The 14,495-nt window shown below is 37.8% G+C and overlaps 1 protein-coding gene across 1 annotated transcript in view; it reads left to right on the top strand.

Moving 5' to 3' along the window:
• Positions 1-14,495, top strand: part of LOC124355534 — a 248,782-nt gene that overhangs the window by 53,736 nt on the left and 180,551 nt on the right. Inside the window, exons 2-5 of the mRNA XM_046806698.1 lie at positions 7,273-8,003; positions 10,671-10,863; positions 12,984-13,048; positions 13,543-14,473. Coding sequence (XP_046662654.1) covers positions 7,361-8,003; positions 10,671-10,863; positions 12,984-13,048; positions 13,543-14,473 — 1,832 coding nt within the window. The 5' untranslated portion in view covers positions 7,273-7,360. The remainder of the gene's footprint in view (positions 1-7,272; positions 8,004-10,670; positions 10,864-12,983; positions 13,049-13,542; positions 14,474-14,495) is intronic.

Below are 14,495 nucleotides of genomic sequence, written 5' to 3'. Positions count from 1 at the left end.
AACTGCTGAATTCAATGTTTAGTATGAAATGGAATGCAAGATTGGCTCATGCTCTATCACTAATTTATCTGTTTCTGTTAATCAGCTTTCAGAGAACGAAAGAAACGCGGAAGTTATATCAGCTGTGGCAAGGTGTATTGGACGTTTCTATGGCAACTGGACGCCTTACGTCACAGTATCGACCCATGACGTCATAATATCCAACGTCACAGTTGTCATCGATTATCCTTCAATCCGTCCGTTACCTTCTGCAATTTTAATGTAACATTTTGTCACCCACAGCAGAAAGAGAGATTTAATTTAAAACTATTTCAGGAATGTTTTTCGTCGCCTTTCAGGTAAATAAATAAATTGTCTTGCATTGTTGCAGGTTAATAGGGTCACAGTTTTGTTTCGACATACTTTTTAATAATAATAGGAAAAAATATTGTACTTACATAAATATTTTTTCCATCCAATTACGTCATGAAAAAATGATTTGTTGGAATTATAATTTTCCGAGTTTTGCTATCTACACTACAGTTTGTAAGGATTCAAAAAGCTTTAATGATGTAATATCAAAACAATTTCTAACATGAAGTAGCATAAGAATTTTGTACGTGGATCACAATTTGAATATTTTTTCTTCTTTTACAACTTCATTTCATTATAATTAACCGTTACAAATTACTTATAACATTTTCTACATTTGTATGTTTATTATAGTACCTTATGCCAGGTAGATATGCAACTTAAACCATATTTTTCTGACGAGTGTAATACAATTATTGTAAAAATTGTCATACTACACAATAAAGAATATTTTATATTTTATTTTAGAAAAAATGTTACCACTTTAAAAATTCAGTTATTCCTGACTATTCGTAGTCAAAATTCATATATTTAATAGTAATTTTCCGTTACTTGCTTTTTAAGTTAAATTTGTATTAAGATATATTATATGTAAAATAAAATTACTGGTCTAATGAAAATATTTTTAATTCAAAATTGAATTACTATACTTTTTCTTTTTCGATTATCCTGCACTATACGCCTGTCTTATAACAAATACCAATTATAATTTATTTTATTTATAATAATATATATAAATATGTTATATTATATATGTCGTATTCCATATATTACCGTAACAAAAATATAACCACTTTAGAAAAAAATTTCATATACTCAGATTACTGTAAAGTGAACCTGTCGTCTCTCACTCACACCGATGTTGGGGTGGAAAGATAATGAATGCATCAGTTGATACGCGCCCAGACTACCGTCTCTCACTCACAACGATGACGGGGTGGAAAGATAGTAATCGGTTGGTATGCGCCCAGATTACTGTAAAGTGAACCTGTCGTCTCTCACTCAGACCGATGTTGGGGTGTAAAGATAGTGATCAGTTGATGCGCGCCCAGATTACTGTAAAGTGAACCTGTCGTCTCTCACTCAGACCGATGACGGGGTGTAAAGATAGTGATCAGTTGATGCGCGCCCAGATTACTGTAAAGTGAACCTGTCGTCTCTCACTCACAACGATGACGGGGTGGAAAGATAGTGACCAGTTGATGCGCGCCCAGATTACTGTAAAGTGAACCTGTCGTCTCTCACTCAGACCGATGATGGGGTGGAAAGATATTGATCAGTTGATGTGCGCCCAGACTACTGTCAAGTGAACCTGTCGTCTCTCACTCACACCGATGATGGGGTGGAAAGATAGTGATCAGTTGATGCGCGCCCAGATTACTGTAAAGTGAACCTGTCGTCTCTCACTCAGACCAATGATGGGGTGGAAAGATAGTGACCAGTTGATGCGCGCCCAGATTACTGTAAAGTGAACCTGTCGTCTCTCACTCAGACCGATGATGGCGTGGAAAGATAGTGACCAGTTTATGCGCGCCCAGATTACTGTAAAGTGAACCTGTCGTCTCTCACTCAGACCGATGATGGGGTGGAAAGATAGTGACCAGTTGATGCGCGCCCAGATTACTGTAAAGTGAACCTGTCGTCTCTCACTCAGACCGATGATGGGGTGGTAAGATATTGATCAGTTGATGTGCGCCCAGACTACTGTCAAGTGAACCTGTCATCTCTCACTCACACCGATGATGGGGTGGAAAGATAGTGATCAGTTGATGCGCGCCCGGATTACTGTAAAGTGAACCTGTCGTCTCTCACTCACACCGATGATGGGGTGGAAAGATAGTGACCAGTTGATGCGCGCCCAGATTACTGTAAAGTGAACCTGTCGTCTCTCACTCAGACCGATGATGGGGTGGTAAGATATTGATCAGTTGATGCGCGCCCAGATTACTGTCAAGTGAACCTGTCGTCTCTCACTCACACCGATGATGGGGTGGAAAGATAGTGTGATCAGTTGATGCGCGCCCAGATTACTGTAAAGTGAACCTATTCACTCGCTCCTTTGATGGGTTGAATTGAGTGATTAGTTAATGCCTCTTTCGAGTCGGTTTCCTAGAATAGCAACTATACTCCGGTTTGCAAGTGCAGTGCTGCTGATGGTGGAAGAAATAATGCTGGTGATTGTGATTCTAGCGCTGTCTTTCGACATGACACTTCATTATCTATTAACAGAGAGGGCGGTTGTTCTCCTGAACACTTGCGAACATCATGGGAGAAGACCGAACAACTCCAAGCGGTAGTCGCGGCACAGCCCCTAGCATCGGCTCTCAGAACTAACCGAACTAATTCACCGGACCAGAGCACACCTGTCCTTGTGATTGATTCATCTCATGTGTAACTAATACAGTCAAAGGTGTAATACTAATCCCTTCTGGATACATCACTATACAGTGTGCCTTTAGCCTAACGTAAAATTACCAAGTAATGAGCAATGAAATTAATGAGCTGATTACATAGCAAAATTAATGTGATTTTCTAATAATTGTTACTCGTATTAGACACTAAAATAACTTATTAATAACCTCTTAAGTAGTAGGTATTCAAAGAATATTATTTTTTGAAAACTTTAATTAACTGAAAGTATTTGCTGCGTTGTCAATGCTCGTCTAAGTTGAGTCATAGTCTAGATTTGGACGTAAATACCTTCGCTAATTACTTATTAGCGGTGGAATTAGTTGAGTCATAGTCTAGATTTGGAAGTAAATACCTTCACTAATTACTTATTAGCGGTGGAATTAATACATGATATTATTACAGTATCGATTATATATTCGGTTGTAACTAACAAAAACTATTGCTTTCTTAAAATTGAATGATGTAGACTACAGTTTAGCTAAAGACAAAATATACTTTGCGACTTGTAACTCAGCTAAATGTAGTGATTATATTTGTAAGTCTATTTTAAAAGTTTAAAGCTTACCTGCAATATTGTTTTACTTGAAATATATTAAGTAAACTACAACTAAACATATTATGACCAAAAGAAGACTAAAGAATGTTATTTGATTGTTGAAATAGGGGAAAAGTGTTATCTCTTATTCGTTTTTTTTAAGTATTAATACTTATAAAATGATTTTGTAAAATTCTCAATTTTCTATTAAACATTTAAATGTTCCTCCCCAACAAACTATTCCACATCGTAATCTGGAATCAACAAACCATAATATATTGTTTTTAGTCATTCATCGTCACAAAATGTCTTAAGAAAATAAATTTCCTAATTTTTATTTTAGTTGCTTTTTTCCAATTTAGATTTTTGTTTAGAATGATTCCTAGATTTTTTATATCGTCTACCTTTTCTATTACTTTGCAATTACAAATTACATCATTGTAATCTAAATCACGAAATTTAAATCGGCTTTGAAAACAAAATCTATAAAGGCAAAATTTGCATATTTTAGTTTTTCAACATTTACGTACATTATTTACATTACACCATTATTTAACATTATTAAATCGTCTTTAATCACATTCCTTTATATATTAACATTTTTATGACTGTAAAAAGAAGCAATGTCACCAGCAAAGGTGATAATTCTACCACTGTATTTAAATTCTAATAAATATTAGAAAGAGGTAGCAGAGATAACAGAGCCTTATGGTACCCCCACAGTAACGGGGAGAGGCCCGCTAAAGCTCTGTCCGATTCGGGCTCGAACAAACCCGTTAGAAAGTTCCAATCCAGAGACACACACCGCACTCCAGTTCTTCCAATTTTGCTAGTAAATGATCAAACTCGTCAAAATCATATAATTTTTTTTAAATCTACGAAAAGTCCTGTCGATTTCTCTCCTCTATTGCATAAGTGGTCTAACCACAACTGAAGTTTGACTTAGCGGTTGGTCTGCTAATTTTATGTATGAAGCCTCAAAAAGTTTGTTTGAAAAACATTTTCCCTTCGGTGTATTATGATGACTTCATTCCATTAATGTAATGATTTTCAGACCAGCAATGTTGAGCAATTTTAGACCTTTCGACTAGTCCATTTTCGTATGTCTTTATGTTCTTTAAATCTCACATTTGTGGTCTTTTTGTCTCGCCTATGTATTTCATATTTAAAAGGAAATAAATAGGGAATTAAACAAAGGAAAATAGGACAAAGTGAATAAAAAAGGAATATATTCCCTATGAAAAAAGGACTAGTGGAAAAGTCTAAAATTGCTCAACATTGCTGGTCTGAAAATCATGAGATGAAATGGTATGAAGCCAACGTAATACTGTACACCGCGACAGGAGAATGTTTTCAAACGCAAACACATTGAGGCTTCATATATGAAATTAGCAGAACAACGGCTAATTCAACCTTCGGTTGAGGTTAGACCACTTTGGGTACCAATATTCAAAAAAGAACTCGAAGAAAATTTGTTTCAGTTATAAACTTAAAGAAATAATATTTTACTAGCGATGGAGTTATAATTACCTTCTATATATTTATTCCAACGTAATAAACTGTTATTACTTGATACTGACCGGACTGAGTGTTTTTATAGTTGTAAATAACTTTGTGTACTATCCACACATAATCAAACAAACACACACGCACACACACACAGATCACATGAAAGCTTCACCGACCCGAAGGATAGTTAGTTTACTTATTTCCGTAATAAAAATCATTATTAAATAGAAAAACACTGCGGTAAATAACACAATTAAACATTATTCTTATTTTTTAAACGTTATGCTTTACCAATATATTTATTCGTGTTCAGATGACTAGATAAACCAATCGATAGAATTATATATATATAAAATTTTATTTTCATACACGTTAAAAAAAAAAATATGTTTCGGTATTCAAACATAACCAACTTCAAAATAAATAAATATTTAGTTGTTTATTATTTATTTACAGGTTAATGTATACACTGATGATGTTTGAATACCGAAACACGTGTATGGAAATAAAATAATTCAAAAAAGGGTTTTAGTTGACCATTTAACTTTTTAACTAATTTAAAGGTAACCCTGTAGTGTGGAGTTAATAACATATATATATATATATGTATGTATGTATGTATGTATGTATCAAAGTAGTCTAAGTGATTTTAAAATTAAAATTTATTTAGTTACCCCTAAGTAAATGTGACGAAAATTACAAAAAAGAAAGTCATACAAAATATTTACATGATAAGGTAATAAACATCAAGTTATGTGAAGAATAGAATTTCCCATGTACGATCAAACTTTAGCAGTGAATAACTCAAATAAAGGAAAATGTCACTTAGCCTAGTTTTCCTCTGAGCCCCTCATATATATATATATATATATATATATATATATATATATATATTATTATATATAAAATATGTGCTAAGTTAAAATAGAAGCTGTTCCTGTTTAAAAGACAATGACGGATTGCCTTTTCAACTTCGGATAAAAAACTTTCCTTCCCTTCTCAAGTTTCTTTACACGTGGATCTAGTTCAAATGTATTGACCTGCATCTTCATGTGGAGACCCCAGAGTAATCCCAGCCAGAAAACACTGCGGAGAAATTTGTCCCATTTGGAACGGTAACCGCTGCCAAGAACATGATCCGCTAAACTTGGCCGTCTTTCAGATGGAACTGAGACAAACGATCTTGTCAGAAAATCGTACTTCGTGAATTGTTAGAGTAACACTTTGCCGTCCCATAACGTCACAAGAATTCTTCAAAATCGGGAAATATTTTTACAAAAATAAAGTTTGTAAAAGAATATAACAGATTCAGTTATTGGGTATTGTGTCGAAACTAACCTAATCCTAATCCTAAACCTAATCTAACCTAACATGACCTAACCTAACCTAACCTACCAAACCTAATCTTACCTAACCCATTACATTATACACACCTACACTTTTTCAGTTTGAACAAGATACGAACATGAAAATTAATATTCATCAAAAAAGTCTTCACTTTCCGAATACAAATTTTAATAATAATTTGTTTTAGTTCAATTTAGTAATTGCACAAAATAATAAAATGTAGTGTTAGATTTACAGTTGGGCTAAAGTTTCTTTTAGAATATTTGAAAACAGTCATATAAAAAGAATGGCAAAAAGCACCGTACAATGCTAAAAAGGACAAAACCCCTTATATAATATTAAATTTATTATTGTGTTATATGTAAATAAAGAAGTGTGCTCATGAAAAGTTCCATTTTTCTGTTATTATTTATCGTAGCATAACAAACTTAAAATATTCAAAACAATCATCACCTTGTTTTGTTACTACTGTATATTTACTATAAAATTCCAAAGGTTTTGAGTTATTAAGCTTATAACACTTAGCATGGCCGCCATTTTGAAACCGTGAGATAATTATTTAAATGTTTTTCAATATTGGTCTTTGCTGTACTAAGAGGTGTACAAAGTATTAATTATATACCTGTATTGACTTCAAAGATACATTTATTTAACACAAATAGGCAGACAGAAAACTAAGCGAAGTAGGCCTATAGGTTGTTAAAAATATTTTGTATATTTTGATTTGAAAAATCACTTGGTAAAGTTTGATTCCGCAATTACTAGACACCCTGCATAAAACGACTGCATATGCAACTTTGTAACTTGCTATAACTTATATATTTATAACTTATATATATATATATATATATTATTATATATGTTATACTTCGTAGCTAATCCATTTTATATTCTTATTATTATATTATTTACTATGACATTTAGATTTGAATAGTATGTCAAAGAGTTCACCTGAACTCAGCCACAAATGAACTAAATTTGTGTTAGTCTCTGGTAATTGCATTGAGAGCTTCCCACCACAATACCCACAACTTTTATCGTCGTGTGGTTGATCGCTATTAACAGGATGTATTCTAGCTGGTGTAATCAATGAACTGATGTGTGTTTAACTGTTCCAGAAGATGGCGAGAGATCAGGGAGAGAAGCACGGAGACCCCATGTCCGTCCTCTGACTCCCCGGCGACCCAGCCATGGAGGAGGAGGAGGATGAGGAGTTCCAACAGTAACTCACTTCGCAAGTCCGAGATGAAGAAACATAAGCACAAATTCCGCAATAAGCCAGAAAGCAATAGAAGGACGGGTGTGAAGTGCGTGTGTGGGTGTGTGGTTGCAGTGGTGTGTATCGTGCTGTGCGTGGGGGTAGGGGTAGACGCGAAAGCGGCCGGGACTGGCGGCGAAGTGTACGGGGATCCGGCTCCAGGAAGGTCGCCTGGGCCACCCAAAATATTGTTCAAAGCAAAACGTTACATTTGGGAAGATAGTAGATTGTCGCCCCTCACCAGTGATAGTTCGTCGGTCACCGATGGTACCTTTACTTCCAAGCACACCCAATCGTCTGGGGTGCTCGAGAGATCGTCCGGGTCACCCAGAAGGGTTCCCGTCTCGAGTGGTAAATCCTATCTGCCCGGACGGTTGTCCGCACCACCCGGACGGACGAGGGTCGAACGCTCCATCAGTGAAACATTCCCCCAAGTGCTCCTTGACACTGCCCCTGTGGAAGCTCCATGGTGTGAAGACTACTCTGAGACCCTGAGGTTCACCCCGGGCTCACCCAATGATATCGTGCTCAACCTCACCCATCCACTCTTCGACACTGAGGTCGGGATCGTTCCTGGAACTACTTACAATGGTAATTATGGTATTATATTTTGTTCCATGTATTTTGCTTACTAATCGCAGTGAAAATTTTATCCTGATTAACACCATCTCAAAAGATTGCTAATGGAATTACTGTCCTAGATATATCAGACTTCCTAATCGTCATCTCCAATCAAGAGATGAACTTAAACACATCACTTGACAGAACATGGTTTCCTCCAGAAAAGCCAAAAATAACTGAAGATCGAATTAAAATTAATAACAATATATTCTTCTTGAAGCCAATTCTCTGATAGGATATATAATATATATAATAGCTAAAGTTAAGGATGTACTCCTTGTGTTATAAGCTGTAGGCTTGGTTGAGAGTGGGGCTGCGGGATTGGGAGATCAGGGTGTAGGGAGGTACTCGGTAAATATAGGTCAATACATTTTCATGTAGGAACGGAAAAATGTATGGACCTCTGTTGGTAAAATGTAAGTACCGGGTATGCATTCCGGTTTTTGAAAGTGGGAGCCCGGGATGATATAAACTGAATGAGAGGCAAAGTGTTATAAGAAGTTTGGATCTCACGACTGTACGCGTTACTAAGAGAGTCCGATGTGCTCGGGAAATATATGGAGTTTAATACGGTAAAGGAGCTGGATATAAACTATATGTGGGCTATGGTTAACCAATACCGGGTATCATCCCGTTTTTAATGGTGGGTGGACAAAATCCGGGTACGAAACTACGCGTACTGAAGAATTGAGAATTAAAAAATATGGGTGAGGCTCTTCAGCATGTTGTATAAAAGACGGAACATATCGGTGGCTATAGGGCTTTGTGGATACCAGTTGGTAGATGGTAGAATCCGGGTATAGATGCTATACGGGACGTAGCGGAAAAGTGTTGCACCCTGGCCAGTGTGTGGGTGAGGGGCGACTCTCGGACGGCTGTAACGCACACGTAACACTCTGGTTGCTAGAAATAATTATTAAAATACTGCTGGTTAAGTCCTGAAAAGTATGGGAGACTGTAGGAATGTGTGAAGGAATTTTAGAAATGAAGGCCTTAGCATATCCAAGAGACGCGGTATAGATGGGTGGTTACGGGCCTATGTGGGACATGATCGGTAAAACTTAAGCGATCAAACCCCGTATATGGGCGTTATGTCTGGATATGAGTACGGGGATGGTGGAAAAATTTGGGGTCCCTGCAGAGTGTGGGTCTTGCGTGCATACGAAAGACACTGGAGGCTTTAAGTCTATGTGTGGACTACGGTTGGAAATGGTTGCGCGGGCAATAAGTAAGCACTTCGTTTTTGAGGAATGGCTAGTCAAATTTCTCGCATTATTGGGAAGTCTTATTCCTGGGTCGTTAGAAATCACAGAGTGGGAATACGCCTCGTGAAGACCGCGAAGTATGGGAGGCAATCTGAATGTGTGAGGACCTGGCAGAGGTCGTTAGAAATGTGAGTGCAAGCATTCAGGCGCTCCTGTACTCAAAAAAGTGGGTGGCGGAACGCCTACGTGTTTTACATAATCTGTAAAGGTAACCTATACCTTTGAGCTATACACTAGGCTAGGAGTATTGTAGACAGTAGGAAAGGTGTGGAGACACGCAATGTGCGGGCGAGGTTCTTCAGACTCCCTGGAACTCGAAGATGTAGACGGTTGAAGGCCTGAATGTGGAAATTCGTCGGTAAAAAGTAGACGGTCATAGTACCGATTGTGGGACTATGTAATATTAGTAGGGTTCCCAACAGAGGCCGTTAGAAATGTAGGTGCGAGCGTTAAGGCACCTGGGTACTCGAAAAGGTGGGCGTCAGTAGGGGTCGAAAGTACAGAAAGTTAGAGAAAGAGAGGTGTTTGACAAACAGAGAGTCGAGACAAGTCACCGAAAGACAGGAAGTCTGTGGTTAGAAAGTGCGTAAGTGTATCTCCCAAAAGAAACGATGGTCAAATATCGCCGTAAGAGTTCAATTCCACTACTAGGTATTCTGGATAGAAATATTTTAAAATAAATTATTTTGTTATGATAATACCACGTACAAGTCGTTGAAGAAGACCCATCAGTTCAATAGCTCTTTCCATAAACCCAAATATGTCAATAACACTCTTGGTCAAAGCCTATTTACTAATGTGCTTAAAAACTAATGTATTTAGAAACTTTGCTCTGGTATGAGTACGCAAATCCATAATTTATAGATGTTTGATAGTTGAATTTGGAAATTTCGATTTTAACGAATGTCTTTCGAGATCGTGTTGTATCTAAGACGATTCTGCTTCCTTACTATACCCATCCAATAATAGGAGTTTGTTTGGATTCTACCTCAGTAGCTAAATAACTCGAATAAAGAATGCTATTTAAGTGGGCTAATAAACCAATTAGTTTATCTATGAGGGTTAAATTAAAAACATTTTTCCTTGTCCCAATATGCCGAACAAACGACATGGCACAGACCAACAGACTAGATTAGATGAATTGTACACACATATTCATGTTACCTTATATACGCTCGCTGTTTCGTTCTCCAACGTAGGGATCAAAACACTGGTCTACAAACTGAGACAGCCTGTGATTTGGAAGAGGTATAGGAGATGAGGTTTTTTCTCATAAAGGTCATCGCACATCTAATGTTTGGTGGCATCTGTTAAGGACTTTACTCTAGTGACAGATTCTGAGCTGGGAGATAATGAACTGCTGATGTTCCAGTGGTGCTGATGGTGGCTCAGCAAGTGAGGGACTTCTCGTTGGTCTCTCTGGCGGGGGGTGGCAGCACGCGGGAAGAGTTCAACAGAGAAGACTGCCTGAGGCCACTGGCTCACCGGCCTGAGGCCAGCTCATTGTCGCTCAACTTTACCCTCCCCCACGCTCAGCATAGACGTCCCAACAATGCCACATTCAGGTAATCTAGTGAGAGTAAGTCACATAATGTAGTGCAGTATGTATGTAATAACAGATGTAATGCAATAGATCTTCTGCCGTTCTGATCCTCTTGACAACATCTACTATCCTCAGTCTGTTATTAGCGTATCCAATTGAGATTCCTTGAAATTTATGAGTTTGGATTAACAAAGTAACTTTACAAATAAGTTGGCCGATAATCGTCTTAAATGTGTTGTTACGAGCACGTTGCCAGGAAAAACCGCGTCAGGAATCTACTTATTAGGAGAAGTCTGATCAATCTGCGTGCCCATGTGTAGTATTTAGGTGTGAAAAAGCTTAGCTCCTAAATTAGATTGTGGTTACGATGATCTAGACTGGAAAATTGTAGGATTAATGTAGGAGAAGGCCTTGGAATACTCAGGAATTGACATCACCGTTTGTATTTTCACTCATTGGAAAACGTAGAGACGAAGCAGAGACAGAGCATTGTAATCCAGAGGAATATATCATTCCGTACCTCTTAAATCCTGACGATACTTTTCCGGAATAGAACCGTCTTAAGGAGGGGGTAGTATTCCGAGAATGTGGGAGCATGTTCTGGATAAATAGGTTACTCTCTGGTACAAGGAAATATGACCTCGTATGATTCCAGATCCCTGACAATAACAAAAGGGATAATAGATGAATAACGCCGTTGGAGAAAGAGCGCTCAGTAGGTCCGGTCAGTTCCTTTATCTGGCCCGTCACCACCCCTCATACACGAACGGTGGGTGGGCACTGACCCTTCACGATGTGTCTAGTAGGTTATCGAATTCTAATGGAAGCGGCTATAACCATATAGGAGCAGCAGTGACGCGGACAAAGAGTGGAGTGGTGATAACAAGAAATAAACTTGTTAAGTGGCAGAATTCATGGTGATAGAACTTTTGATCGTGAGAGAATTGTGTTAATAATCATCGACTGTGTCAGTGTTAATTAGATTAGTGTGTAAATTAGTAAATAATATAGTTAATAGTTGCATTGTAACAGTATAAATTATCGATAATTTTATGAACAATTACTTTATTGAAAACCAGCCTAGTTTAAAGTTTGTAAATATTATAATTTATTTATTTATAAGATAAATAAATATATAGTGGATTCAATAATCGCCAAGTGTTTAATTTAAGTAAACTCGTAACATTGCAAAGACTCTCGATGATACGTTTTGATGGGAAAGTTTGAGTTCGGTTCCCTTATCAGAATTTCCTTGATGTACTCTCTTCTATAGTTATAAAGTACTCCCTTGACTCAAGCGTAATCAGTAGGCATACTGATGTCGAATAAATTTACGCAATAAGAGGCAGATTAGCATTTTATAATATAGATGTAACTAATTCTGACAAATGTAGTACGGAATCTTTACTTACACTTCACAATTTTGAAGTACTTTTAGTATGCGAGTATAATATTCTCTTCTTAGAATAAAAATTTATTTGAATTTTGCTCAAATTAAAAAATAAAATACGACAGATTGCCATAGTATTTAATATTTCTATTCAGCGTAGCGATAGTGCTAAAGAACGTTGTATAAGTGAATCTATTTTCAAAGGTATTAATTGAAAATTTTTGACAATTAAGCCGAAAAAGCTTCAGTTATTCATATTTTTAGAATACATATATTTTTAATATACATATATTAAATATATGGGTAAAAGTTTGAGCTTTAGGTTGCTGTGTAATTGCACAAACTCTAACGTAAACTTGGATTATTGGAGTGGAAAGTTTCAAGAGTCCAATTCATGTCTGTAATTGTCGATCAAGTCCTTCCAAGAGAGAAATCCTTTAAAAAGATTTACCATTGAATTTGTGAACATTATTTAGTTAATATTTATTCGAGAGCTAAATAATAAAATTAAGAGTTATATTAAAGAACACTGTTAATTTCTAGATACTTTTTTTACTCCAATACATAAGTAGTCTAGTACAAACTCGTACATAGGTACGTCAAGCTTTCAAATTTGTAGTAGGAAATAAAAACAGGAATCCTTGTGATACAATAATGTAACTAAACTTGAAACTAAAGCATAACGTAGACATATTATGCCTTTATGTTATATATTTTATGGTACTTTCTAATTTGAAAATATTCTGTTGCAGGATCCGATACAGACTGGACGAGATGAAAGTTTTTGAATCTTACTTTCACATTCCTATTTTGACAGGTGAGTATTTTCGGAACTAAAAATAAATATTTTATTGTATGACGTAAAAAACTTAAGTAACTTTGGTAGACTTTTCAATACTGTTATATAAAAGTCTAATGGTGTTTGATTGTGTTTTCGTGTGTGTTTTACTCGAGTGTGTGAGATCTCGAAACGTAGTGTTAATGATTTTTTGTTTCACTGAACAATGGCAAATGTCCGGAAAAATCCTGTTTCCTTCACAGCGGATAATTGCTGGTATTTTATTAAATAAAAGTATTTAACGCAACTGTATATTATTAGAATTATTCGTATAAGCAACTTCAATTACTTGCAATAAAAAATTATTTTAACCATCGTGATTGTTTTACGAAAGTTAAATTTAGAGACATTATGCACAAAGCAAACAAAAACAAAAAAAGAAAACGTGTCAATATATTTAGTGGTAAAATATTTTTACTATCCTAATTATTACATAAGGAACAAGTAAAATAGAACTTTCTTGTATGTTGCAGACTGCAAATTTCGGCTGAAAACAAAGGAGGGAAACTTGTCATCGTCGATGTTACCCGACGTGTTCCGAAGTGTGCCGAACTGCTCGGTAGAGTTCCCGAGGATGGGGGGACACTCCGACAGCGAAGGTCTAGGTCTGGTGGTGTCTCTGACCCGACTCAACGTCCACTGTGCCTTGGGCCGCTTGCGGATCTCCCCGGCAGGCCCGGGGGAGAGAGTCCTCTGCGGCAAACTCGAGGAGATCTCCACTTCGGGTCGAGAAATGTACTTCCGCTTCGATGCCACTCCAGTCCGGATGTATGTGGTCGGCACTCCCGTCTTCTCCATCAGCTACCACCTCGTGGACTACTGTTTCAACGTCACCTACACACACAGGAACCACTCCTTCGACGTGAACCCGTCCTCCGGTCTTTTGTGCAACTATAGGATTCTCCTACCCTATGGAAACAGGGTTTCTTTAAATATACGTATCGGGAAGATGGGTTTCGACCCCGTGTCGGAGAGACAGGCAGCGGAACGGCTGAGTGTCACGACGCTACAACCTGACGATCCCGACCCTCCGTGTTCCGGCTTCCTCATCCGCCTCTGGGACGGCCCGACCTCCTGGACTCACTGTGCCGTCGAGGGCGACCCCGTGCGCGAGCTCCACGTCATTTCCCGGGAAAACCGCGTCGGTCTTCGCGTCACCTCCAGACCTCTGAAGGACCCCGAAAGTTCCCTGAAGTTGAGCTACGACTCAATACGCGTGCCGGAGATCGTGCAACAGTGTGAGTGGGGGTGGGTGGCCGTCAAGCAGTTCTGTGTCCAGGTGGTGGAGGATCACCGGGTGTCCTGGCAGGAGGCCGAGCAGGAGTGTGTCAGGAGGGCAGGACACCTAGTCAGCATCAGGAGTGAGCAGGCACAGACCATCATCGACAACTTGCTACTCTACAGGTGAGTCTCAGTCTTACTTGTC

Source organism: Homalodisca vitripennis, chromosome 2 (genome assembly GCF_021130785.1).
Source record: "Homalodisca vitripennis isolate AUS2020 chromosome 2, UT_GWSS_2.1, whole genome shotgun sequence".
NCBI lineage: Eukaryota > Metazoa > Arthropoda > Insecta > Hemiptera > Cicadellidae > Homalodisca > Homalodisca vitripennis.
Note: the sequence above shows the minus strand (reverse complement) of the source record. Positions and strands in the feature narration are given on the sequence as shown.